The 25,203-nt window shown below is 38.3% G+C and overlaps 5 protein-coding genes across 9 annotated transcripts; 3 read left to right on the forward strand and 2 right to left on the reverse strand.

The window, feature by feature from the left end:
- Positions 1-134: 134 nt before the first annotated feature.
- Positions 135-2,570, forward strand: LOC113770921 (probable L-type lectin-domain containing receptor kinase S.7). Its single transcript, XM_027315546.1, has one exon. The coding sequence runs from the start codon at positions 317-319 to the stop codon at positions 2,351-2,353; it is 2,037 nt and encodes a 678-aa protein (XP_027171347.1). The 5' UTR covers positions 135-316; the 3' UTR covers positions 2,354-2,570.
- Positions 2,571-4,279: 1,709 nt separating this feature from the next.
- Positions 4,280-6,953, forward strand: LOC113771976 (early nodulin-like protein 1). The gene is made up of 3 exons (XM_027316519.1): positions 4,280-4,398; positions 5,897-6,138; positions 6,556-6,953. Exons 1-3 carry the CDS (start codon positions 4,280-4,282, stop codon positions 6,951-6,953), a joined length of 759 nt encoding a protein of 252 aa, XP_027172320.1.
- A 491-nt stretch (positions 6,954-7,444) lies between these two features.
- LOC113772537 (poly(A)-specific ribonuclease PARN) lies at positions 7,445-11,946 on the reverse strand. The gene is made up of 7 exons (XM_027317163.1): positions 11,571-11,946; positions 10,966-11,096; positions 10,436-10,764; positions 9,674-9,784; positions 9,194-9,320; positions 8,839-9,109; positions 7,445-8,525 (listed from the first exon to the last, which is right to left on the reverse strand). The coding sequence occupies exons 1-7, from the start codon at positions 11,933-11,935 to the stop codon at positions 7,709-7,711; spliced, it is 2,151 nt and encodes a 716-aa protein (XP_027172964.1). The 5' UTR covers positions 11,936-11,946; the 3' UTR covers positions 7,445-7,708.
- A 1,344-nt stretch (positions 11,947-13,290) lies between these two features.
- On the reverse strand, positions 13,291-20,574 carry LOC113772441 (probable ribosomal RNA small subunit methyltransferase B). Of its 4 annotated transcripts, none has more exons than XM_027317033.1 (19): positions 20,396-20,574; positions 20,154-20,216; positions 19,853-20,007; positions 19,503-19,616; positions 19,147-19,212; positions 18,919-19,002; positions 18,748-18,834; positions 18,249-18,340; positions 18,117-18,177; positions 17,703-17,762; positions 17,226-17,286; positions 16,812-16,919; positions 16,102-16,220; positions 15,899-15,970; positions 15,683-15,768; positions 14,757-14,853; positions 14,145-14,360; positions 13,848-13,902; positions 13,291-13,700 (listed from the first exon to the last, which is right to left on the reverse strand). In XM_027317033.1, exons 1-17 carry the CDS (start codon positions 20,541-20,543, stop codon positions 14,229-14,231), a joined length of 1,605 nt encoding a protein of 534 aa, XP_027172834.1. In that variant the 5' UTR covers positions 20,544-20,574; the 3' UTR covers positions 13,291-13,700; positions 13,848-13,902; positions 14,145-14,228. The 4 variants fall into 4 exon arrangements, with proteins under 4 accessions (XP_027172834.1, XP_027172832.1, XP_027172833.1 ...); XM_027317031.1 differs by having other exon boundaries at positions 13,848-13,984; XM_027317032.1 differs by having other exon boundaries at positions 13,848-13,984; positions 14,113-14,360.
- A 216-nt stretch (positions 20,575-20,790) lies between these two features.
- On the forward strand, positions 20,791-23,382 carry LOC113770134. 2 transcript variants are annotated; one of them, XM_027314505.1, is made up of 4 exons: positions 20,791-21,023; positions 21,903-21,970; positions 22,075-22,192; positions 22,272-23,382. In XM_027314505.1, the coding sequence occupies exons 1-4, from the start codon at positions 20,918-20,920 to the stop codon at positions 22,988-22,990; spliced, it is 1,011 nt and encodes a 336-aa protein (XP_027170306.1). In that variant the 5' UTR covers positions 20,791-20,917; the 3' UTR covers positions 22,991-23,382. The 2 variants fall into 2 exon arrangements, with proteins under 2 accessions (XP_027170306.1, XP_027170307.1); XM_027314506.1 differs by having other exon boundaries at positions 22,284-23,382.
- The last annotated feature ends 1,821 nt before the right edge of the window (positions 23,383-25,203 follow it).

Genomic DNA, 25,203 nt, shown 5'->3' on the forward strand with positions numbered 1-25,203 from the left:
CACCTTTTCTTTATATTTTTTTTAGTGAAATTGTTTTTTTTCCCCCTTCTTCTTTAAAGTCGGACCCACGCGCCCACTTTTCATAACCGTTTAAACCCCATTTTCCCACCCAAGCCAAGATTCCCCCATTTCCCACCACCACCACCACCACGCCACAGCTCCCCTTCCTTTTCAGTTTTCTCCTTACCTTTCCCTCATAAAATTTTGAAGAAAAATCCAACCTTTACCTCTTCAAGAAACTCCATTCTCCGCCCTCATGAGCTCAAACAAACCTTCAAGAATCCATTTTTCCAGAACATGAGATTGATATCCAACAATGTATTCAAGAAAGCTTCTTATTTTCTCAATTTTCTTTCTGTTCTTCAACTTCGAATACATTCAACCGCTACCGTCATCATCTTCCGGGACTACTCTGAATTTCGACTTCCAATCTTTAGCTCTCAGAAATCTCACTCTTCTTGGAGATTCTTATCTCAGAAATGGTGTTGTAGGGCTGACAAAAGAGCTTGGCGTCCCATCTTCAAGCTCTGGTTCTGTAATCTACAATAACCCAATTGCCTTCTTTGATCCAGAAACCAACATCACTGCCTCTTTCTCCACAAGATTTGCTTTTTCGATTCAAAACATCAATCCCTCTTCGTCTGGAGATGGATTAACCTTCTTTCTGTCTCCTGATAATCAGACTTTAGGGAGCCCAGGAGGGTATCTGGGGCTTGTGAATTCAACACAGTTGACGAAGAACAGGTTCATTGCCATCGAGTTTGATACAAAACTAGATTCTCATTTTGACGATCCTGATGATAATCACGTGGGTTTGGATATCGATAGCCTGATCTCAATAAAGACTGCCAATCCAGCTTCTCTGGGTATTTCGTTGAAAAGTGGGAACTTGATTTTTACTTGGATTGATTACAAGAATGAGGAAAAGAAGCTATATGTGTTCTTGAGTTATTCAAGTTTCAAGCCTGGGGTGCCGCTCCTGAAGGTTGATATTGACCTGTCTGGTTATCTCAAGGACTTTATGTATTTGGGATTTTCTGGTTCCACTGAGGGAAGTACCGAGCTGCACTTTATTGAAAATTGGAGCTTTCGGACTCGGGGCTTTAGGCCTGTACGACCAAGAATTCATCCTCATAACGTCACTGAAAATTCTGTGCCTTTAAATCCCCCAATCCCAGTTTCTGATCCTGGCAATAGGCATCACAGGAGGCTTGGATTGGGCTTTGGGATTGCTGGTCCTGCTTTCTTTTGTGCTGTTCTTGTAGTATTTGGGTGGATTTCTGTCAACAAATGGAAGGAGAACAAAACAGAGAAGACCCTGAAAGCAGAGCTTGTAACAGGACCAAGGCAATTCAGCTATCAAGAACTCAAGTCAGCCACAAAAGGATTTCATGCCAATAGGGTCATTGGGCATGGTTCCTTTGGTACCGTTTACAAGGCCTTTTTCGTAAATTCCGGTGCCGTTTTTGCCGTTAAAAGATCAAAACATACCCATGAAGGTAAATCTGAATTTCTTGCTGAATTGTCAATCATTGCTTGTTTGAGGCATAAGAACCTGGTTCAGCTGCAGGGATGGTGCGTTGAGAAGGGAGAATTACTTCTCGTATATGAGTTTATGGCCAATGGAAGTCTTGATAAAGTGTTGCACCAAGAAACCGACAATGGCAATCCACTGAAATGGCCATACAGGTACAATATTGCCGTTGGACTGGCATCTGTTCTCACCTATTTGCATCAAGAATGCGAGCAGCAAGTGATCCATAGGGACATAAAAACCAGTAACATAATGCTTGATGGGAGCTATAATGCAAGGCTTGGGGATTTCGGATTGGCAAGACTCATGGATCATGATAAGAGTCCTCTTTCAACACTTACTGCCGGAACCATGGGATACCTTGCTCCTGAGTACCTTCAATACGGAAAAGCAACTGATAAAACTGATGTATTCAGTTATGGTGTGGTTATACTTGAACTAGCTTGCGGAAAAAGGCCAATTGAGAAAGAAGGTAGTGCCAACAAAATGATCAATCTGATTGATTGGGTTTGGAAGCTGTACTCTGAAGGAAAGCTTACAGAAGCAGCAGATAAAAGATTAAATGGTGAATTCAGAGATGAGGAAATGAGGAAACTGCTGCTTATTGGTTTGAGCTGTGCAAATCCAGATAGTGCAGAAAGGCCTACCATGAGGAGGGTCTTCCAGATTCTCAACAATGAAGCAGAGCCTATTTCAGTGCCAAGGGTGAAACCTAGCCTCACTTTCTGTAATAGCTTGCCACTGAGCATAGATGATATTATTTCAGATGATGATGGAGGCAATACCCCTGACTCTCAATTTGAGATAGTAGTTGACTGAAGCCAGAGGTCATATTCTTGAGGATTTGCGTCTTGGATTCTTTGATTCTTTCTTTCCCCCCACACCTGTTAGGCTCACTTGTATTCTTAGTCCAATGTTTCTTTTTAGCACTCTGAAGTAAAATTTCGAGTTCAAAGTCATTCCATTGAACTCTGCTATGTTGTGCAGTCTCCCGAAGATATTAGAATTGCATGCGAAGACACTTGCCCAATATAGATTATAGACATTACTCAGATACCCGTGTCTTTCGTCCTGTGATTGTTTCTTTGCTGTTTTTTTTATATGTTAAGAAAATGCCTTTTTTTTTTTTAGTATGTCCGGTTTTCATGCAATAATGTGCATGGAATAGTCTGGGTGCTGCAGATAGTACTCAGGTGACTGTTGAAGCTGAGGGCTTGGTTATGTTCCCACGTGATAAACTGTTGGAAACGTTGAATTTGAGGGGAAATTCAACGAATGTTTTTTTGGCTAATGCTTGTTTCGAACGTAAAGAATCTTTGGGATTGGGCTTCCTGAAGGAACCCCACTTTGAATACCAAAGGGTTCAGACACTAATTCAGCAATTTATGCTGTTTGATTTCTTGCTAATTCAGACACTAAAGAGCACCTTCTGCGTCCATTGCACGCCTAATTTCCAATTAATTCAACAATTTGTGCTGTTTGATTTCTTGTTTCTCATCTGCTCGGCGAACATTTTGGGTCATGTAACTTCATTACGAACTTTTCAATTTTCATAAAGCCGAAACCGAATAAGAGTAGCAATTTTTTTTTTCTTGAACAAAAACCTCGATATTGAAGTAAGTAACCCACACTTGGCTGGCTAGCAATTGTTCTATTCATGTGCTCACTCATTCCTTTTATCCCAGCTTCTGTCTAGGTTGATATCGTCCATTCAAAAGAATGTTTGAATAGGTAAAAATTTAAGACCATAAGAAGTAAATCTTAATTCATCCATTCACAGGGAATAAGCTGGAATCCACTTGAATTTAGTCATAATTAAAGAATACACGCACAAAGATTTGAGGTACTCCACTACATGGTAGCACGGTATCAAACGACAACTTCTGCTGCATTCTTTTTCAAACCAACTCACTCTTTTTCTGCAGAAGCTTTCCTTCTTGTTCATCTTGGGTAACTCGAACATGGTTGGTATGAAACTTCTTTTGAGAGACCGCTTTTCTGATGACACTTTTGTTTTCCCTGTAAGGAGAAATAAGATCTCCATAGGATTCAGATCATGTCTTGTAACAAGATTCTTGGCTTGCATCAATCAAGAAAAACAAGAACTAACCAGCAGAAGCCCCTTTTTTTTTTACTTTGTTTGGCAGCATCTCTATGTTTAATACTCCATTGACAGCTGATTACTTGTTGGAGTCCAGAGTTGCTGGTTCCACCACCAAAGCATTATCAGATTATGCAACGTTTTTCAAATCCATGCCGTTGTAATGTCACTGATCCAACTGAGTTAGTTACCTGAAAAGGTTCTTATGGACACATTTACCGAACTTGATTCTCAGTTTTAGTGAGAGGGGGGAAATAATGCTAAATTTCTGTTTCATATTCACTAATTTATCATTCAAATACAAAAGATATAGCATCAACTTTTCAATCATATCATTCTCCACAAGAAAAACTATTAGATCCTCCAAGTCATTCACTTCTTTTATAGCTGTCAAACATTTGCAGAACCTTTTAGTTTCTGTAACTTCTCTAGAAGACCTACAGTAATGTGTAATTTTGATCTTGCTTCGTGTCAGGACTAAATACAAAGATAGAAAAAGACATGCCCAAAGATGAGGAATTCAGAGCAAACCGCAGGCGCAGGGTGATCTGGGATCTGGGATTGCCACGTCGAGAAAAGTTGGCGCTGTGTTTGGCAGAAGAAGAGAGAGCACAATCCCGCAAAAAGTGACGACATTCTCAGTAATGGCGGGCTGTGCTCTCTCTCTTCTGTCAACAGCTCTTCTCAACCCTCAATCTAACTTCATTCAGGGGAGCAAATCTCCTGCAAAAATAGAGAAAATGGTGATCAAAATCAGCAAAGAGTAAGACAAACATGCAAATCCTGGTGGTAAAGAGACAGAAAATAGTGCACCTTTAAAGATTGGAAGAATCTATTAGAGAAAGTTAAACAAACTGATGAATTCAGTAGCAAGTAGCAACCATGAAAACACTGCATGTGGTCATTAAAGTAAAGAGGATAAGGACATACATATATACGTCTGCTAAAAGAGACTTTAGGAACCCCACATGAAATGATAATCCTTTAGGGCACTACAGAACATGTAAGCATGTGTTAATGCATGATTTACGAGGAAAAAGAAATCTGTGAAGAAGAAAGTGGAGATAAAATAGAGACGTATTGGTCATCAACTGTTGCAGCAATAAAACAGTGACCGAGGGACATGAAGAAGAGAAGCTAATTTATAGGGATCAGAGACCTCCTTCCTCACCACTTCTCTTGACCACCAGTACAATAGGAGCGAGATACAACCACAACATATCGTTTTACATGAAAGACTAAAGTCAGTGGCGGATTGGCATGTAGAGTAGTATGAGAGTTTTTAATGCATGAACTAAGAAGCAAGTGCAATTACGAATTGATTGGACCGAGAACTTGTTGTAACGCTTCCGACCCAAATTTTGCAGTTTGACAATGAACAGACTAAGCACCAATAAATGGTATGTGAAGCCAAAACTAGAAAGATAATGACTTGCTCTTGCAACTTGGAGACATCCCGGGTGGTTGTTTTTTGGGTTCTCATTTTCAAATTGAAGATGTGCGCAAGGCACCGTGGGAAGAGTGTAACTTCCTTCTTTTTGCTCCTCTCACTTGTCGAAATCCCAAAATTGATCACAGGAAAGTGCTGTACATCTACTAGTATTACAATCAAGAATCACTGTAAAATCCTAATCACATTGAATTGAAAACCAATGAACAACTTGGGGACTGGTCATCTTCATATCACGTGTGAATTTAGACCCTTTTTTGGACTTCTTGATAAAGATCTACCACATGCATTCTGAATACTACTGAGGAAGGCTTTTGTAGTTTTTTTTCTTTTTTTTTTCGAATGCATTGTGAAAGCTGAGAGTTCTGTTTTTTCTGCACATCTTAATCTTGATGCGTGTTGCTCAGCTTCCATTCCTAGCACCTTAACTATGAATTAGTGGTTTTCTTTAGGAATCTGCCCTATAGGAATTACTTCGAATTCTGAATGAAGAGTAGTAAAAGCACAAGAATTTTTCCGTCGAGGAGGATTGGGCCCTGGGAAGCGATGAACAAGCTCCAACGGGCATTTGGGAAATTGGACTCTAAGCCCAATAAAATTTCACGTTGTCCACAACAGCCCACCACTAGCGACATTAGGAAGTCACGTAAGCTAAACTGAACAACCCCACTTCCCACGACTCCTCGTCACCACCTTTTAACTGCCATGCTTCTGTGTATTTGTTGCCTATAATAAATATAAATAATAATGTCACTGCTGGAATTATAGCAATAAATCTCATTTCTGCTCTAGTTTTTGCTCTCTTTTCCAGCAATCCGTTGCCATCATTAGGAAGTAACCAAGTAATGGCTTCTTCAGCAATAACTACCGCCCAAGTCTTGAAAAATGCCATATTATGGCCCCTATCTGTTGCCTCCATAATGGCTGTCTTGGTATCTTCGTTCCAGTTCCAAGTCGGGGGTGAGGAAGGCTGGGTCAAACCGACTGGAAACCAGACTGAAACATATAGCCACTGGGCTACCAGACACAGATTCCACATTGGAGATTCTGTTTGTGAGTTCCTAGCTAGCTTTTACAATTCAACATCATCCATCGTCTTCTCCACACTGTTCATCCTTCTGCTGCTCTAACCTTCCTTAATTACCAGTTTTGCACTCCATTTTACTTCTGTTCTTACATTCTTGATGGATGAGTGAAAATGTTGTTGTTGCTGTTGTTGTTTTAATCTACTACATGCACATGCATGCATGGGGATATACTGGGGCCCATTGTAAATTGATGAACTAGCTACGAAGTCGATTTGATCATTCTTTTGTCATTTTCCTGGTAGCTAGTGTTGTACACGGTCGATTAGAAACAAGAAAGATTCCCCTGAAAATGAAATACTAAATATTGTAGAAAAGAATCTCCAATGATTAGTTGCGATATTAATATCTACAAGTCAATCAATTTTGTGGTCTCTCATTGCAGACTTCAGGTATGAAGAGGACTCGGTGCTGGTAGTCAGCTCCAGTGACTATGAAAACTGCAGAACATCGCATCCAATTTCCAAGTTTGACGACGGGAACACCGTCTTCCAATTTGAACGATCTGGGCTCTTCTATTTCATCAGCGGGCAGCCAGGCCACTGCAAATCCGGCCAAAGGCTCGTCATTCGAGTGATGCACCCCTCCGAAGAAGTTGAGTCCCCTCAAGCTGCTCCATCACCGGCTGCACCCAATCCTAATGGCGGCGGAGGAGAAGATATTTGGGACAACTCCAACAACTGGGGGCCGCCCGCGCTTAATTCTACTGACAAGCTCACTGTTGCATCGTACTTCATGACGTTTCTTGGAGGCGTCATCGTTTTTCTCTATTGGTTGATGTAGGAAGCATTTTTATGTGGCATCAAAAGATTTTTATTTTGTATTGGATTTCAATCCTTAATTGTTGGACGATCTCTTTCCAGGATAGGTTGCTACTGCTTGAAATTTGCCTACGTAGATCTTTTGCATGATCTCTTCCAGTTTGCAATGGCAAAACGATTTTCTCGATGAAGTCATTGATATATATTTATATATTTTTTGGGTTATGACTGCGTGCACTTTATTACCTCCCAAACAACCTTCAAATGTCGGTAATATTGGTTTTAGTTCTACTCTTGCGTAATTTTGCTCACCCCAATCGGACATTAAAGCAATAGCGGTTGGCAGATCGATCGATTTTATGGGCAGATGCCGGCATCCAAGCTACCGACCACAGCATATCCGCTCGAGTTCTTTATCACTGTTTTGATGGATAGACTGGAAAAGCAATTCCTGAAGTGTCATACTGTGATTTCGGCAACAGCATTACAGCAGATTAAGAATAAGTGAAAAGGGAGGGAAATCATGAAAAGATGATTCGATAGACTCCCAGTTAAACAAAATTGGTTGTCTGTTTCAAGGGTTACTATACATCTACTGATTCAACCAGCGAACAACTTACACTATACATCTAACTGATTGATTCAGCGAACAATTTCATCAACTATATGGAGATCGTTCCGTATGAAGTATGAATACTTTCTCTTGATTATAGTCCAATCAATTCAATTAGAAGACATCAGACGAGGCCTCTTGGACAGATATAAGATTTTCCTACATTATTTGCTCATCTGAGCTTCAGCGGGGCACAAAGAATCCAGTTCATCAGTCGGGCTATGCATATAAAGTGGAGGATCTATCCCAGAGACTATCTCTGTTTCATTGCGAGTATCAGTGTAAAGCTGATTTTCACTGGCCTCAAAGTCAACCTGTCTTTCCACCTCTAAAACAGGTTTTGATAATTTGGCGTTCCATTCAATACCAACGGCCTCAGCCTGATCTGCAAAGAAAACTTTTGAAATAGTTGAACTGCATATCTGTTTATAAACCTCATAACTGGCAGCACGAGTGCGTCCCCCTTGCAATACCTTTGAGAGGGGATGCAAAACTGAGATTGGATCATTACTTCTTTCTAAAGTTTCCTTCAATACCAGAAAATCTGATACCAGTTCTTGTTTGCTGAACTGGATAAAGACAGCAGTTTTGTCCACGTGGTAGATGAAGGTAATAGAAGATGAACCAAAAACTTTACAAAAACATTCTCTAATCTCACTTGCCTTGAGCTTAGCCGGAAATGCCCACAACAGAACTGTGTTTGAAAACAAAATCTTCGAGTGATGGGCTTTGAAGCCTTTAGAACAAATAGAGTCCGCCTTACGTTCCCCAGTTTTTAGGTCAATGATATCTCCATTAATCCAGCTAAGATAGAGAAGATTGATGTACTCCTGAAGCTTCTCATGGTGAGACAAATCTACCGATGATGGATTAAGTGTGAAATCAACACCAAGGTGACTGCATGCCTGGGCAAAAACACAACCTGTCATAAATGCATCATATCCAGCTTCATGCTTGGCTCCAGAGTTCCAGTTTAAGGACCTGCAGATGACATAATTTCAGAACCATAAGGCACAATGGAAAATAATCATCTGTTGGATGTAGGGAGTGATGCATGTAGAATTTAGAAATCTACAGATTATTTTTCTTCCAAATGCTTCAGTTGTGACTGTTGCGGTATTTATGATACATATGCACAATCCAAAAGATAGTTCACGTAGAGACTCAGATGTTACCATGTGATCTACCATTCAGGCCAAAGATACTAAGATAGAAATGAATTAAGCCATGCTCGAGAATTTTGTCATTTTACTAGCAGAAATAGAAGCAAATAAAAGCAATAGAGAAAGCAAACCTCTTATTATCAACTTGAACCTCCACTTTAACAAGTCGTTTATCAGCCAAACCAGAGGTTTTAACACCCGAAGCAATTTGTGGACATAGTAAGGCAAATGCTTTCGATAATGAAGTGCTACTCTTCTTCGAAATTTTTTGACAGACAGTGCTTGCATTCAGCAGCACCTTTGTATCTACTATGTAGGGGAAGAACTTCTGGATAGAGATAACATACTCTTTGGCAGTCGAAGGAAGAGGACCAATGAATTTTCGGTATATATGTGCAATATCTGTACCAGATTGACAAAGCTTTTAAGCGAAACCAAAAATGCATACAGAGATTATACTTGGACAAATTTCCTGTTTTGTCATACCGAGAAAGCTATTGTGACCCACAATCAACTTTTTTTCAGAAGAGAGGAGATCAATAACATGTCGAAATCCAATAGCAGCTTTGATCTTCATTTCTGCTTCTTTGCAAAGGCAATCCTTCAATTCTTTCTGCAAAAGATTGGGGAATAAGAGATCAAATCCACACGAGTAGCAATTAATACTAAACGAGGCAATAACATATTGGTTTTTCCACTGTGTTCTTTTAACCACTTTAAGCTAATGGATAATCTTTAGCTCAATTACTGCAAATCTATCAAATAGCTAATTCACCAAGATGCAGAAAATGTCCAATGCAAATAGAATGCCCATTGAAAAGTGCAGGTCACAAACCACTATAAATAGCACAAAAAAAATTTATATTGATTTCTTTACCCAAAAAGAAAAAAAAAAGTTGCTTTCCCTGCCTGAAAACTTCAAGCACTAGGGGAAAATTTTTTTCCCAGGATTACCCTACAGCTTACCATAAGTAAGTCCCTACCACTTGCTGAATCTGTGTAGACAATTAACTGCTGTGAGGAACTTTCACCAGCCACACAGGCATATACAAGATCTTCAAAATGATTCTTTACGACCTACATATTTCAAGTTTATAGATACATCAAAAGTAAACAAGATATACACCAAAATAATGAAAAATGACTATTGTTGTCAGCTTTACAAAATAGCAATGCAGGAGCAAGTGCAGATAAACAGTAAGCAGCTTAAAGTAATGGTGTCATTGTGGCATAAGTGCTTCAGGTATCCAACCCAAGGGGAGTTTTCCTGGGCAAAAAAAAAACAATTTCAATGAAAATTCGAATAAAACATGACTTTTGGCATACATGGATTTCCATAAATATCTGACTATTCACTAACTACCCCACTGGAACAGTGTGGAATCTTCTATCGCATCCATTGTATTTACTGCAAATAGGACAAGTTGCTTTTTTCTGTGGCCTAGGGCTGAAACAACTCATATCCAAGTGGTCTCAGAAGAAAGGCCAACAGATACACATCAAAGTTTGGTACTTGACACAACCAAAACCTACAATGGGCAGTAAGGTGCTCATAGAGAACTGGAGGTCAGAGATTGCAAAGGATATAAGCCTATCAAAGCCATGGTCTCGAAGGCATCACGAGAAGTATAAAGGCACCCCATAAGATTTAGGTAAAGCATGAACCAATCATAGAAATAAGAAGGAACAAAATGTCAAGGATTACTAAAAACAACAATTACACATTACCAACTGAATCAACCTTAGTTGATGAGATGTAAAGCCAGTGAGATCAAGGGCTGGACGCATCTTGAAGAAAATGGTTTTTAATTGTTGTTTGGAATCATTTGATGTCTTCCAAGTTTGTGATGCTCCATTTCTATCTCCTAACAACCCATCATGCCATTCAGCGATTTTGTTCTTGAGTCTCTCAGAAAACAGAATGTCAGCAACTCTTACTAATTTAGTGTCTACACCTTCTCTCCAGCATGAAGAAGAATCAAGTAGACGGTCCTTGTACCTCGCATTTAACCGCCCCAATGCTTCCTTTTCTTGGCTTCTGGATAAATAAGACACTCCTGAGATTACAAAGAAGTGTAAAATCTCAAAACAAAAGCAACCATTTAATGTCTTATAATTAGTAATAAGAATTCAATTGGCAATTTGGTGTTTTTATCCTCTATTCTTCGTCCTTCTTCTTAGTTCTTCTTTCTGTGGTAAAGAATAAAAAAAGATGGTTCTAAGAAAAACAAAGACGATGGAGAAATTAAAGAAGATACCTTCACGTATACACAAATTGAAATCAAACTGGTATTTAGCCAAGAAATCGATAGAGGTTGTCTGGCAAAGAAATTCATATGATGTATCATCCCCCTTAATTTCTTGGCGCGGGAATAAGTAGAAGTTATGCCTGTCAATTCAACATCACAACATGAGCAACACTTCCCAATACGATGTTAGCAGCAAATGAAACTTCAAATCTACATATTATTCACAAAGCTCAAATGCAATGACAGCGGTGAGAGTGGAACACTAAACTCCTATTGTTCCTCCAGTTCAACAGCAATACCAGCATTCAAAGGCCTAAATGCCTAATTAAGAAACCCAGGTACCCCAAACCGAGTTTCATTTTCTTAATCAGCTTTGCAAGATAAAAGCAACTGATGTTCTCTTTCCCATAAGAAACAATGGTGAAATCCTTGTTTTTGCCTCCAAAAATTCAATCTTTTAGCATTAAACTAACTAAAACATGTCATATCCTCCATCATAGCTGCCATATTGAACAACCAAACAGGACAAATCAGGGAAAAGGAAGTTAACCCAATCCTTCAACACAATGCAATTTAACTTCCAAAAAAAAAAGAATGGTCAGCCAAGCTCTTACGGATGAGCAACGAAGGACTGTCTGTGCGGCTCCCATCGAAAAGGGCAAACGCCGAACTGGACAGCGGCGAATTTCTCAGCGGAGTCTTTAACTTTGAGGTACTGAATATCAAAGCGGTCGAGCTCGAAGGACTCTCTCCAGGGAGCGCTGGTGACGCCGGTCATTTCCAAATCGACGGCGACAAAGTCGGCGTCTTTAACGTAGAGCCGGAGGTCGTTGAGCGCGGACTCAAAGTTGGATTTTGTAACATTTTTAATAGCGAATGTAGAAGCTGATGAAGAAGAAGAGCAGAAGAAATGGCGGGTTGATGAGGAGAGAGAGATTAGGCTTTTATGAAAAGCCCTAATCGTGAAGAGATTCTTCATTACTACTACCATTCTTACTACTGGGATTTTAGTTCTATAGAATTTACTACTACCATTCATAACTGATGATTTATTTTACCACTGGGGCTGGGGCAGAGTACTACGTGTTCAAAGCTTATTGGGCTATTTGATTTTATGCTATTTTTCTTCTTCTTCTTCTTTTCCCAAACGACAGAAATTGTACTATTTCATATAACCAACCATAATATGAATATGATGATTAGACAACGGCCCAGCAATCTTCCTGGGCTGCTTGAATGGAGTCCCTCCAGCAAACGTCACGTTTCAAGTCTATAGCCAACTAACAGAGTTGCATTGCCTTCTGATGAAAGTGAAGTACTACTAACATTCAGAGAAACTGTTCTTTAGGCAAATCCTATATCCTCCAGGATCGTCCCCATAATGGCATCTTCATAGTTCCCTCCACCATTGATTCTGTCTATGATGCCTATACAATCCGACTGTATCACGATCTCCCCCCCCCCCCCCCCCAAAGCCTTCCTTTTTAGCTCTCACCATTGCTTCTATGATTGCGAGTTCTTCCCCCAATGCAGCATTTGCACACTTCTCAACTGTTATATTTTTGCACTTCCTCTTGCAACAATTCCTAGCCCAGCTTTACCACTAGTTTTCCTCCATGCTGCATCTGTATGAATTGTCGGTAAATCTGGTAATGGGAGGTTGCTCGCAGACTCTCGAGTTCTTTTTCTGATTTTGTTGATGTCGAAACTGCTCCTAGTTCTCCTGATACTCCAACCACTCCTCTCTTGCTCTGTGGACTGTTTTGACGGTTGGTTAACACCGGACTACGGAGGCAAGAACATTTAAACTGATTTAGACTTCAAGGCTCAACATTGTATCGGGCCAAAAAAGCCCGCCTTTGAGGGCATTTGGAGTAAAGCCCTGATTTTATGTGAAGTGTTGAATATCACGCTTTAGCTCTTTCTGAAGCCTGAGAAATAAATTGGGTCCGTTTGAATTGAATTGAAGATTATTTGAATTTCTTTTTTAGAACAAAAATATATTCCATTTTTTTTGTGAGTGATGCAATATACGTCTGATAAAAAGATAGTTAAAAATATAAAAAATTGATTGTAAAACATATTAATGATGCAACGAAAAAAGAAAATTTTCCCCCTCAGATGACTTCCTATCCCAGTTTCTGAGTCTTGTCAGTACTATATCTTGCTCATATGGGATATGCTGGTTTAATTAACGAGGGAATCGATATACAAAAGCAGGAGAATAACATTCCATTGCCACATCAGGGGTAGCTGCTGGCAGGAAGCAAACTCTCTACGCTTGGATGCTGCAAACACTGAACACTTGCCAAACTTGACTAAAGCTGAAACAGATGAGCTACAGCACTCGCATTTGGTACCTCAACAACCAAATGCTAATAAATGAACTGAGTCATTTAAATTACAAGATAGTCCATATATTTTACACCCAACCAATGCCTGCAAACTGTGATAAATGGTTTTCTCCAGTGTTAAAGCTAAAGCAATTCTCCTAAAAACCAAAGCAGTATATTTGAGAGAAACCTCAGTTTTGCGTCCTACTATGTGCATACCATTTCTGCAGTCTGTAGACTCTGCACTGCAACTCATTGCTTTCCAAGCGAGCCAGTTCTGTGCTTCTACTCTGTTGCTGCAGTATTCTTAACAATTTCCTACTTGCGTGTCCCTTGTACTACATGTACCATGTCTCAGCTCAGCCATCTCCAGCAATCACTCCCCAATGAAATTTAAGAACTTTAATGCAACTTCAAGAAAACGAAGTAACAATTGGTCCATGTTTAGCAAAGCAGTCAAACTTGATAAATTATGTCAGGACTAGTTTGCTAAAAAAATACTAGCTATGCTGGGGAGAAATCTCAGGTTATAGACAGTTAAAAGTACTATTAACTTACTCATCATATATTGATCATGGATGACAATCAGCAAAGGCTCCATCGAAAGTGAATGCTTCACCAAATTACAAGGACAGAAATGAAGTTCAGTCGAAAAATGGGGTTGCATGTTTGTCAACAAGTGAAGCATTAAGCCCCTGCATAAGTATGACAAATGAAGTACAACACAAGAAATATTCCAAGCGTCAACAAATATGTACTGCTATTAAGATGCTTTGACTAGTACACTTTGGTTCAAAATTTTATGAACAAAAAGTAAGCATACTTTTTACTTTGCCGAAGAAGAATGTTAGCTACCTAAAGGAACAAATGATGATGATCCATTTATGCAGGATTCAATAGGCAATAAGGAAACTTAATAGTGTGCCATCCAGTCTTCAGTCAATAAGATCGAATAAGACGAGCTGCAAATGCTCCATCAAGTGAATGCTTTACAGGATTACAGTGATAAAAGCCATTTTCAGCGACAAACTCATGAGGTACATATCCGTCAGCTGTATCTACAACAAATTCCTGCATCAGCAAATAATGCTTCAAATTTTAGTGTTTAACAACTGAGGCAGTAAAACACCAAAATGCTCAATACACAATTAATTTGGTCTTTTCAATTCCCAAGAAGAAGTAATTCTATGAATTATACGCTAAAAATCAGAATATGCAAGGTTTCATCTGCATCATGTTCATAAAATTAGGTTCTAAAATCAAAATGAGGGGCTTACGAGCAAATTTTGTATAATATGTTTCTAATTTAGAATATCAGCAGTTACATATAGTAAGCAAGATTCCCCCAAAATTTCAATTAAGTTCTTAGCTAATCCCAGGAAACAATCTGTGAGCACTAAGCAAGGAACATGGCACAATTTTGAAAACAGAAAAAACAGTAGCAGGACAAAGCGCAAATGTCATTACTGGATGCCTGAGAAGAAACGAAGCAACTCTCTGCTCATTCTCTTCCAGATCAATGGAACAGGTGCTGTATATTAGAAGTCCACCAGGTTTCACCAACCTAGAGATGCCACAAGCATGAAGGGTTACAGAAATTCAAATACTTTTACAACACTAGCTATACAGTTACATACATACACCAATAGAAAAATAAAATCAATTAATTACCATCTAAAACTAGTAATAATTGCTTACACACCCGTATAACACTAGAAGGTTTTTTTTTTTTTTTGAGTAAATGTGAAACTTTTATTGAATAAGGCCAAGAAATTTACACTTCAGGGTATGCCCTTACTACATGAATACAAAACTCTAAAACTATACATTATATACAAATGAACAACCAAATCAGTATCTCTTAGCAGAACTGATTCAGAGATATGCCCCTCCATTGTAAGATTACAATTATCTCTATTCCTTGAGAAATTGCCCCAAGACTTTACCACATATTGTACTGTATCAGTAATAGTTTGCATAATTCCTAAAGATGGCACTTGCTTTGCCTGGAACAACTTGCCATTCCTGGCTTGCCACAGTTGATAAATTGTGACAACAAGGATCAGTCTTCTGAGTTGAAATCCAAAGGAATTCGATGCAAGAACGGTTTAACAACAGGTTGAAAACTAATTAGTTCTGGCTTCTCTCAGAAATTTATATTGAATTTTAAAACCTCACAAGATAAAGATGGATTTAAAAAAAAATCCATTTAACAGGGCAAAATTGCAGCTTAAGAAGTGGAAGTCTCGATTCTCGAAGAGGGATGGAACTCACAATTTATGAGTTACTGCTTTCTCAAAGAAAACAATGAACTATTAGTACAAAAATGCAATCTTACTGGTCTAATATGAAATATCATACTCAGACAGTAAAAATGAAACTTTTAATCTCACACTGAAGCTGAATCAAGAAGTTCATCTTGCAAAGCTTTAAGTTGTTCCATGTCTTCCAACCGCCTATTCCAGCGCAAATCCGCTCTCTTCAGCAAAAAAAGGGAAGAAAATAAAAGTCTAAACAATTAAAGAAGAAAGCAGAAGTCTAACCAAAGAGAAATCTCTTAATATTCAAAGAAAAATTTCAAGGAAAAAGATAAGGGACTCTTTGGACACCTTAGAGAGCACACCCAATCCGGAACAAGGTGCATCCAGAAGAACTTTGTCATACATGACATGGTTATTCTCCTGAGATATAATGAAAATAAGAGCAATCAACCAGCAAGAAGCCAGACACAAAATAATTCAGTCTTCGAGACTTTCTACCATCACCGTTAAGTGAAATGAGAAAAGAAGAAGAAGAAGAGGATGATTCTCACAGCAAATGTTCGGAGATCAGCATGAACAGCAGTAACAACATTCTGAACTTGATGCTTTTTTGCAGTCTCTTTAAGGATTCGCAGACGCCCCTTATTTATGTCAACTGCAGTTACCATACCTGAAAAAGTAGCAAAGAATTACAAGCATCATTAAATCTGAATAATGCTTTTTCCAAATCAAATATTATATGTGGATAGTAACTTCCACTGCCTTCCCCCTCCATAATTGTTATATAAAGTACTGTAGTATTCAAGTAGGATAGGGGATGTGTGAAAAGTTACACTCAGCTCTAGTATTTCTCACGTTTATCTGTAGCAGAAACACTCCCAAAAGAAGACACCAACTTTACAACAAACTCCACATTGTGAGCTCTGACACCAACTTTACAATAAACTCTATATAGTGGGTTCTGACACCAATTTTACAACAAACTGTACATGGTGAATTCTTAAAAAAATTGATAATCATGCAAAATTTATTATCAATAAAAGAAATGACACTTGACAGCTAAAATTGAAAGAACAAATGTAACGTTTATTTTATTGTCTACGAAGTTTCATACATGTGCACTTATGCATGTTTAGATGCTTCACATTCATAGATAGTAAAGCTTCCACTCTTCACTTCCGAAATTTGACGTAACATGCTCAGTCAATTCCTAGGCTATAGAAATCTCACCTGTCAAAGCACCCAGACCTAGAAGTATTACCTTTTCCATATAAACAGGATGCCAAGAAAAGTGTTTTTCCTCCTGGAGCAGCACAACAATCTAGAATGCTCTCACCAGGTTGTGGATCGACAATGGAGACAACCAGTCCTGCCCCAAGATGTCTAAAAGGTATTATATGTGAACCATGTGAAACAAATCACGTATCTATAATGCTTAAACTACCAGCTGCTAGATTGGAAAAATATTAAAATCTGTAGCCAACTTCATTATATTTGAGAAAAGGCAAATAATGAACACCACTCATTTGAAATAAGAGGGCAAGAGAAGAAGAGACAGAGAACTTCACTATATGAAAATTGACCCTGTTGAAATTCCACATTACTTTGATACCTCCTGTTCAATGTTTCAATGAGGTCCAGAGGTTCTACATAGTCATATGGCAGTAAAAATTACCAGCACTCTCATCTTGGACAGAACAAAAACCATCTTTAAGCAATCCAGCTTGTATAACAATCTGAGAGGAGAAAATGCCAAACAATCAGGAATCCGAAAGATATACATGATACACCAATAACATATAATTTTGAACTTTAAAAGCCCTAGAATCTGTAATTTCAGTATGAACTTTAGGCATATTCTAGTCATAAGACAAAGCAATAACAATAGCTTGATTTACAAAAGACATCAGAACCTTACAGCTTGGTCTTTACCACCCACAAACAGAAATTCTTAGATTATTAGATATGTCAAATCCTTACAGAGAATTCAAGAAATAAAAGAAATGAAATCTTTTTTTCCCATCCTATAAGCAATCAACAAGAAATTGTAGTCCTAAGTTTAAGTGCGAGGTATCAAAAATAAAGAGTGAAAGATGCTGTAAACTATAAAACACAATTAAATGCACCTAAAGCCAATTTGAAGAACTTATACCTGCATCCCAGTTTTGATGCGGACAAAATCATCCAAGTGTGGAGAAATGTCATGTGGAACCTAAAGTTTTAGAAATGGGCAGGAAGATGTAATTATTAAGATTGTCCTGTTCTGAAATATAAGCATGTCAACACTGAAGAAGATCAACAATTCCATGATTATGAACATTAAACACTAAATGTGAGCATTGTCAAGCAATTCCTCAAGAACATCCAACAAGACTGCACACCAATAACATTTGGCATAAGACCCAAAATTATGTAAATTTAACTTCCAGTTGTAACTATCACAATTTCTGATAAAAGAGATCTAGAAATCCTCCCACATCAGTTCCATCTATTCAGAATTCCAAGAAGACAATATACATCAAATCAGGATACATGATGTAAGAAAGCAATAGGGTTGAGTAATCACCTTCAACTTTTCAAGCTGTTCTATAAGGTCAGCCCTTCGAAAACCTTTACTAATGTTTGCCCTGAAATTTAGTGTCATGGAATGACAAAGCCATTGACCTTATGATTCAAACATCACTGAAAGAATACAAACCTCAGATTGAAAGTAGGATCTCTGTTGTTCCATATCATTAATCTAATTGCTTCTTCATGCCCAAGAAATTTTATCCAGCGTCTGACCATCCACTAGATATAGTAGGTCACAATGAGGTCAAGTTAGATTGAGATGACAAGAGATAAGGTTCTTACTTTTGGATGCACATTTAACACTTTCAATCAATTTCTTAAGGCTGATGTTTAAGAAAGAATAATAAAGCTTTATCATATGTATTGACGGAGTCAATCCATATCTGCATGAAAAAAGATAGTGAGTGTGTTTGGATAGAGATAATTTGAAAAAAAATAATTTGCCTCACAAATCCCAATCACTTTTTTATCTCACATACATCACCTCACAAAAAGTGCTACGGTAATTATCTCAAATAAATCATCCAAATAAACTCTTATCCAAACAAACTCAGTGATCCAGTTGCCCTAAACTCCAAGTAAATCATCAATATTTATACAACTAGAGAAAAAGGTGTTGAACCTACAACTGGATGAGAATAAATAGTCGCAAGAGCACGTGCTTGCTGACGATCATCACCCTCCACTTTTGGTGAAGGAAGGGTGTTACTTTCCTGCATAACCAAATGAAAGATCCATGATCCACTGAGAAGTTTGACTAGACAAACTTTGATTCTCTAATTCATAACAAAGCGTACCTTGAGTAAAACTAGCTTTCTCAGAATTCCATTGACCAAGTTACCAGCACCAGGTCTGAGGGCGACCTTGGCCAGTCTCACATTCTGTGATAAACAGAACATTTTGAATCAAAAATATGCAAACGCTATGGCATTTACTTTGTCGGACTATTCAAATTTAAAAAAGCTATAGATTATGTTTAACAAAAAGGGAATTCAGTTGAAAAAACCAAGATGATCAGGGTTTACCTCATCCACAACAGCATATGGGGGCATTTCTAACTTCACGATTTCATAGAAACCAATTCGAAGAATCTGATGAAAAAGATGGAACAATCACACATACATCTTACAATTTTGAGACAAATACCTTAAAACTTAAATGCTTTTGATGACATTGAACAATGCTTAAAGGACAAAGAAACAGGTCAGTGCAATGCTATCATAATCAGAACTCTCACCCTGCATCTTTGCACAAGGAGCAAACAGTGACTTGATACATAACCAAACTCCATTTTTATGCTAGGTCAAAGCCGGTATTCAAGAAACAAAAATCCAGACCATCATTACTAGAAAACAAGCTCATAAATAGAAGCTCTTTTAACCTGTAAAAGAAGAGGCTCCATGCCTCTAAATGTGTCTTCATCATGGCATAATGAAAGAATCAGATGATCAAGATATCTTCTCCAGCGAATGGTGCCTCCCACAATGTCGGTAACCTACAAATTGCAAGTAATAGTTTCCAAACACATTACGAGATTTAATTCCACCACTTCATTGTTCCTACCTCCAAGAGCTGGATGATTAATTTTCAAACATCCTGAAACTCAGCCAAATAGAAAGGAAAACGGCATATTTAACTGGATTCCAGCTAGGCAAACACAATTTTGACCTCTCCATTCGCAATTCAGAAAAAAAAAACTAATTTCAAAGAAACATGAGGAAGGAAGAATACCAGTCTCAAATCCCTATCATCCAAGTCTCGAGTGCGAAATCCAAGAGTCCTTTCAACATACCGCATCTCATTATCCCCCGAACCCTTTCCTTGCTCATTCAATAGGTCAGCAAAAGCACCACCAAGCTCTATTCGCATCAACCTAACAGCAGACACTGGAAAAGCAAACAAACGCACACATATACGTGGGTAATAACTACGCATGGCACAGATAAAAGTCATCACGTGGCTCTCCATACTGGCTACAGTATAGTTAAACCAAATTGAGAAATCCAATATCATGCATGCAGCTTTCGTTTACCAGCTCTGTGAGGTGAAACTTCCACATTTAGCTTCTGGGTCTTGCTTGTAGGATTGAAAGGACCTAAAATTGGCATTCCAAAGCTAATCAAACACAAAAAAAAAAAAGAAGTTCAAACATCGTGCCCAAAAAGGAGGAATCTTTCTTACATAGCTGAACATCATATCATATGCCTGTCAACACATACTCATTTGCATATACACAAAGCTTTGATTTCAGATATGGAAATTAGGAGTTACTACCAGTTTTGCGAGTAGAAGTTGTTGCTGAGTTGGATTGTCGAGTTTTTTTGGCTAACATCACTCTCTTAGTAGTCGTACCAATTAATGCAGAAGCTGAGAGAAGTTGTGAAGAATTGAGTACTGGGACTGAAAGCGCTTGTGGCAGCATTGAAAATTCAATCTTGCTCCTGTTTGCGAGGTAATTCCGAGGGTGAGGATGCTGCTGTACCTTCATCCCGCGTGATTATAATTACTTCCACGGAATAAACGACGTCGTTTTGGGAGCACATTTCTTAGCTATCCCTTTTTTTTTTAAAAAAAAATTATACGCTGACCCCTCTTGAGGTTTAAGGGGTATAACTGTAATTTAGACAAATTACATTTGATGTAGATGCATCCTGTGAGGTTTAGCAGAATATCCCAAAGAAATCTTTCATCCTGAACTCCAAGCGAAGTTCCACAAAGATGTGAAAAGCCAGCCTGTCTTTGCTGTCAGGGAATCCATATCCATGGTGGGCCGTTGGGTCATGCCTTCAGATTTCAATGGCTCATCTGAAATTACAGGAAAAACTAGTTTTTGCTGTCACAAATCTGGGGACGCGCATTGCCGTGGCTGTTTCCCAAGAATCCACAGTAGGGGATTTCAAGAGTGAGTCTTTCTAATATAATTGCTTTTGTCTCGTCATCTTCATTTACATTCTTTAATTTTCTGCATGTATTGCAAGTTTTCAATTTTGACTAGTACGACAAAAATGTGAACTTTTTCGTTGTGGGTTCCCAGGGATCCAAAGGTTAATTAACAAGGTCACTCATTTTGCGGAATCTTGGGGTGGATCAATATGTGTGCAATGCTCCTCATGGTCTAGTTCTGCAGCATTTTCAAAGTTTTGCTTTTATGTAAGAGCTAGGTGTGAGGAGGCAGGAACTTCGTGTTTTAAATTACTTTTGACTCGTTGGGATCGTAAAAGTACTCTTTGGCTATTGAATGAGGGGAAACAAAAACATTCATTTGGCTAGATGTAATTCGGTGTTACTTTCACCACAAATGCTGTAAACATGAGCAACTATCGTTGCATAACTCTTTACTTCTAGATATTGCTGGAACTGAGAAGGATATTGACGTGACAAAGACAATCAAGTTTGCATTTTTCACTTTTCTGGCCATCTCATATATGAAACATTGCATAGAGCTAATATGGCATGTTCCCAGATGAATATTGGAAGGGAGATCCCATTGAAAGTAGTGGATGTACGTCTCCTGTTGCTTTGTGGCTGTTCTTAGGTGTTGTGCTAGGATTGGCTTCATTCTCTAAGTACTTGTTTTTGGAAGCAACTCTAAATGGCTTTCCTCAGTGGAAGAGCCAATCCTTCAAACCAAAAGCAAGAGGGAAAAGAATGAACATTCCTCATACTGTAGAATTGATGTGGGAGTGCAAAATGGGGAGAGGGGGACCTTGTTGATGATCTGCTGGGAGACTGGGACTAATAAAAGGTTTTAACGAGGATCAGTATCATCATCCTTTTGCAGGAAAATTTGAGATGGCGCATTTGAATTGTTTCCCTGAACATGGGAAGGTCCGTGTATGTGGATTAAAGGTAAGTTGTAATATTACTTTCTTCCTGCTGCTTTATGTTCTATTTGTGCCTATTATCAAATACTATTTATGTAAATTCCTTTTATTTTCCTTTGATCATAACAGGTGAGGAAAAAATCATGCTTCTACTACCTATCTGAATCATTTGTCCTGAAGCATGCTTTTCAGGGTGCAAATGGCTGGTTTCTCTATATTGCAGTGTGTCATATACAAGACCAAACAGGTTCAGCTGAATATGTAGCATCAAATATTTGCATTTTCTCTCCTGGTTTAGTGAAGTTTCTTATACTGCAAAAGCCTAGTTTTTGTTGCAGCTGCTAAAAAGAATAGCAGAAAGCTCAGAAGAAAAAAATTGAAAATGAAAAAACTGTCCTGCTTCAAAGCTGCGTGCTTGGATATTCCGAGAACAGTCTATTTTTCAAAGAGGGAAAAGAAGAACTGCAACAGATTAATGAAAAATATCACTGCGAAGTGCCCAACAAACAGAATCAAGCAAAGGCATCTTTCGTCCCAGGAGAGCATTCTTCCTTTTGCACCTAGAGCTGATAGACAGGGAGATCTCAGTTCAGCAATAGAATGCCCCAGTGAAACAATATCCGGAACAGTATCAATTTCAGGCATAATAAATAGATATTTCTCGGGTTATGATGAGGTGACCTCAAACTTAGCCTTCTCTTGCATGGAACTCCAACAGAACAATAAGGAAAACATGAAGGCTCAATTTGCCATTGGCTCTCAGAATATACAAGTTGGTATACCATCGAGTCTTGTACCCAAAACACCTCCACAAAGACATTCTTTGTCAGTGTTGGCACCTAATTCAAGAGCTTCGAGAGATGCACCTAGAGAAAAAGTAGGAATGCATCTGGTAGAAGCTTCCGTCAATCTTGGGCTCTCTAAAACCAAGCAAAATCCTGCACTGTCTCTCTGCAAGGATGTGGATGGAAGATCAGGGCTATCTTTGTCTGCTAATAATCCCATCAGAACTTTGGTGTTTGAGATAACTGATGAGGATGACTGAATACCATTTGTCATCCTGCTGAAATTGAAGAACTCTGGAAATGATGATGAGGGCCTGTGCAGAAGGAACTCTCATAATCGGGTAGTAACAACTTGGCTGGGGGATACCAGCTTGGTGGAATCTTACGACTTTATCCTTTGCACTTGCATACTCCAATTTTAATAGCTTTTTGTGGGCCATGTTGTTTTTTTATATGGACTGGAGGCTAAAGATCTCGGTGTATATTTGTTTTTGTTAATCTGTTTTGCAGGTGGAATCTGTAGGCTTATATGCTTTTTTCTTTTTCCTTTATGTTATCACGGATCCCTTATATATGTGTGAACTGGTTTGTGCTTAGGTATACTGCAATTACCTTGCATCCTGTATTGTGTGTAATATGCTTCATTTTGTCAGCGGAATCCCCTGTTCTCTTGGTTCTTTTGAATCAGCCTTGATCTTGGTTTCTTGGTTTAGGTTTTCTTTTTTCGGCAATAGTTGGGCATTACAGCTCCAATCAATGAAATCCTCTTGGTTAGAAATAGTTGAGATTAATTTTGTTTGCAGATAAGAATCATATAGGGTGAGAGTTTTGCATTGGCACCTAGCCGTGCTGAAGTTAAAGAGTGGAAACACCTGCGAGTTGTAAAACAGAGCGCCTGTTGGTGTAGATGCGAAAAAAAAAAATGTACCTCAAGAAAGGAAAGGAAGAATTTGCTTTTGCTGCCGACTTTTCCATTACACCTTGCTTTACTTGCTTACTTTTGCATTACGCCTTGCGGAAAGAGCAGGAAAGGCTTTTGAGGAATCAATTTCCCAGAGGAGCAAGAAACTTAGGCATAATTGGCTTTAGGGATTCTTGGGAAAGACTTATTCATGACTTTGTTAAAGGGTGTTTCGAGATATTTGCATGGCAATGAGCTAGCCATTGGTTCTAAGCATCTTCCCCCCACCACCCAGCCACACAAACAAACAAACTTTTTCCTTTGGGAAACGGGTTCTAAGCATCTTAAAGTATATAAAATCTGTAAAGATATGCACTGTCAAGCTGAAAGATAACAATAAATAATAGTAATATTTATGATTCAGAGAGTGAGCCATGACCCATCAGCATACAATGAAACATATGTACGGGAAAAAGAGATGCCACTGTATGGTTTGGGGAAAAGGAACGAGGACTGAAATTCGAGTCCCTTACCCAAAGCTAGTGTGAAAAAGTTTTTTTTTTTTTTTTTGGAAATAATGGACACGATCTGTCTGTCTAGGCTCTAGCTTTTGTTCGGAAATCTTCACTGTAGCACTACTACTGCTACAGAACCGTGTACTTCGTTGGTAAGAAATGGATGACTGTCGATTGGTCGAAAGTCAAGTAGCCAATGTCGCCCCATCAAGTCTCTCCCTCGCTTGTACCGTGTACGCAACAAAAACTTGCTTACTAATGCATCCTTTATTGATTGATAATTAAAACAGATACTATGGTACTCAAAAATGGAATACACATAGATGTAGGGAGTTAAAAAATTTTCAACCGTGATTATTTTATTGTTCGCCAACATGTCAATTTCCCATCCAATTTTATTTTATTTTAAGTTTTTAAAACAATCATATGCTCCTATGCCACGTTCAATTCAAAAGTTGCTTGAACTCTAATGCAACTCAATAATAGTTAGTTAGTAGTGTTTGCAAATGCAAGTTAAATAACAACATCAAATTCGTTTGGAGATATAATCAATAAATAAAATCAAGGTTGAGAGATATTCAGTTGTTCAACTGGATTACTCCCTTGCTAATTAATGACATTCTAAACGGGGATTTTCTTATCCATTTTGCTACTCTTTTGATAGATAGAGTGATGATTACTATGAACAAATTACTGATCAGGTAACCATTAAACTTTTTGAAAGTAGTCTGATGAGTTTTTGCCATTAAACTATTAATAGTATGTTTTTTTGCGCATTAAACTATCAAAAGTGTAAATGTTTTGCCATTTCATTTGACTTCACCATTAATTCTGTCAATCTAACTATTGATAATACGTTTCGTGAATCGTGTGGGCTTTTAGATCGGACAGAGTGGTTAAATCAGACGAAATGATTCAAAATTAAAACTTTTGATAGTTCAGTGGGTAAAAACATACTATTCATGATTGAGTGGCCAAATCTTCACTGCTGAAAAAAGTTTAGTTGCTATTATAGTAATTTGCTATTACCAACAATTATAGTTACAGTTTACAGTCA

The sequence above is a fragment of the Coffea eugenioides genome, chromosome 5, assembly GCF_003713205.1.
Source record: "Coffea eugenioides isolate CCC68of chromosome 5, Ceug_1.0, whole genome shotgun sequence".
Classification (NCBI taxonomy): Eukaryota; Viridiplantae; Streptophyta; class Magnoliopsida; order Gentianales; family Rubiaceae; genus Coffea; species Coffea eugenioides.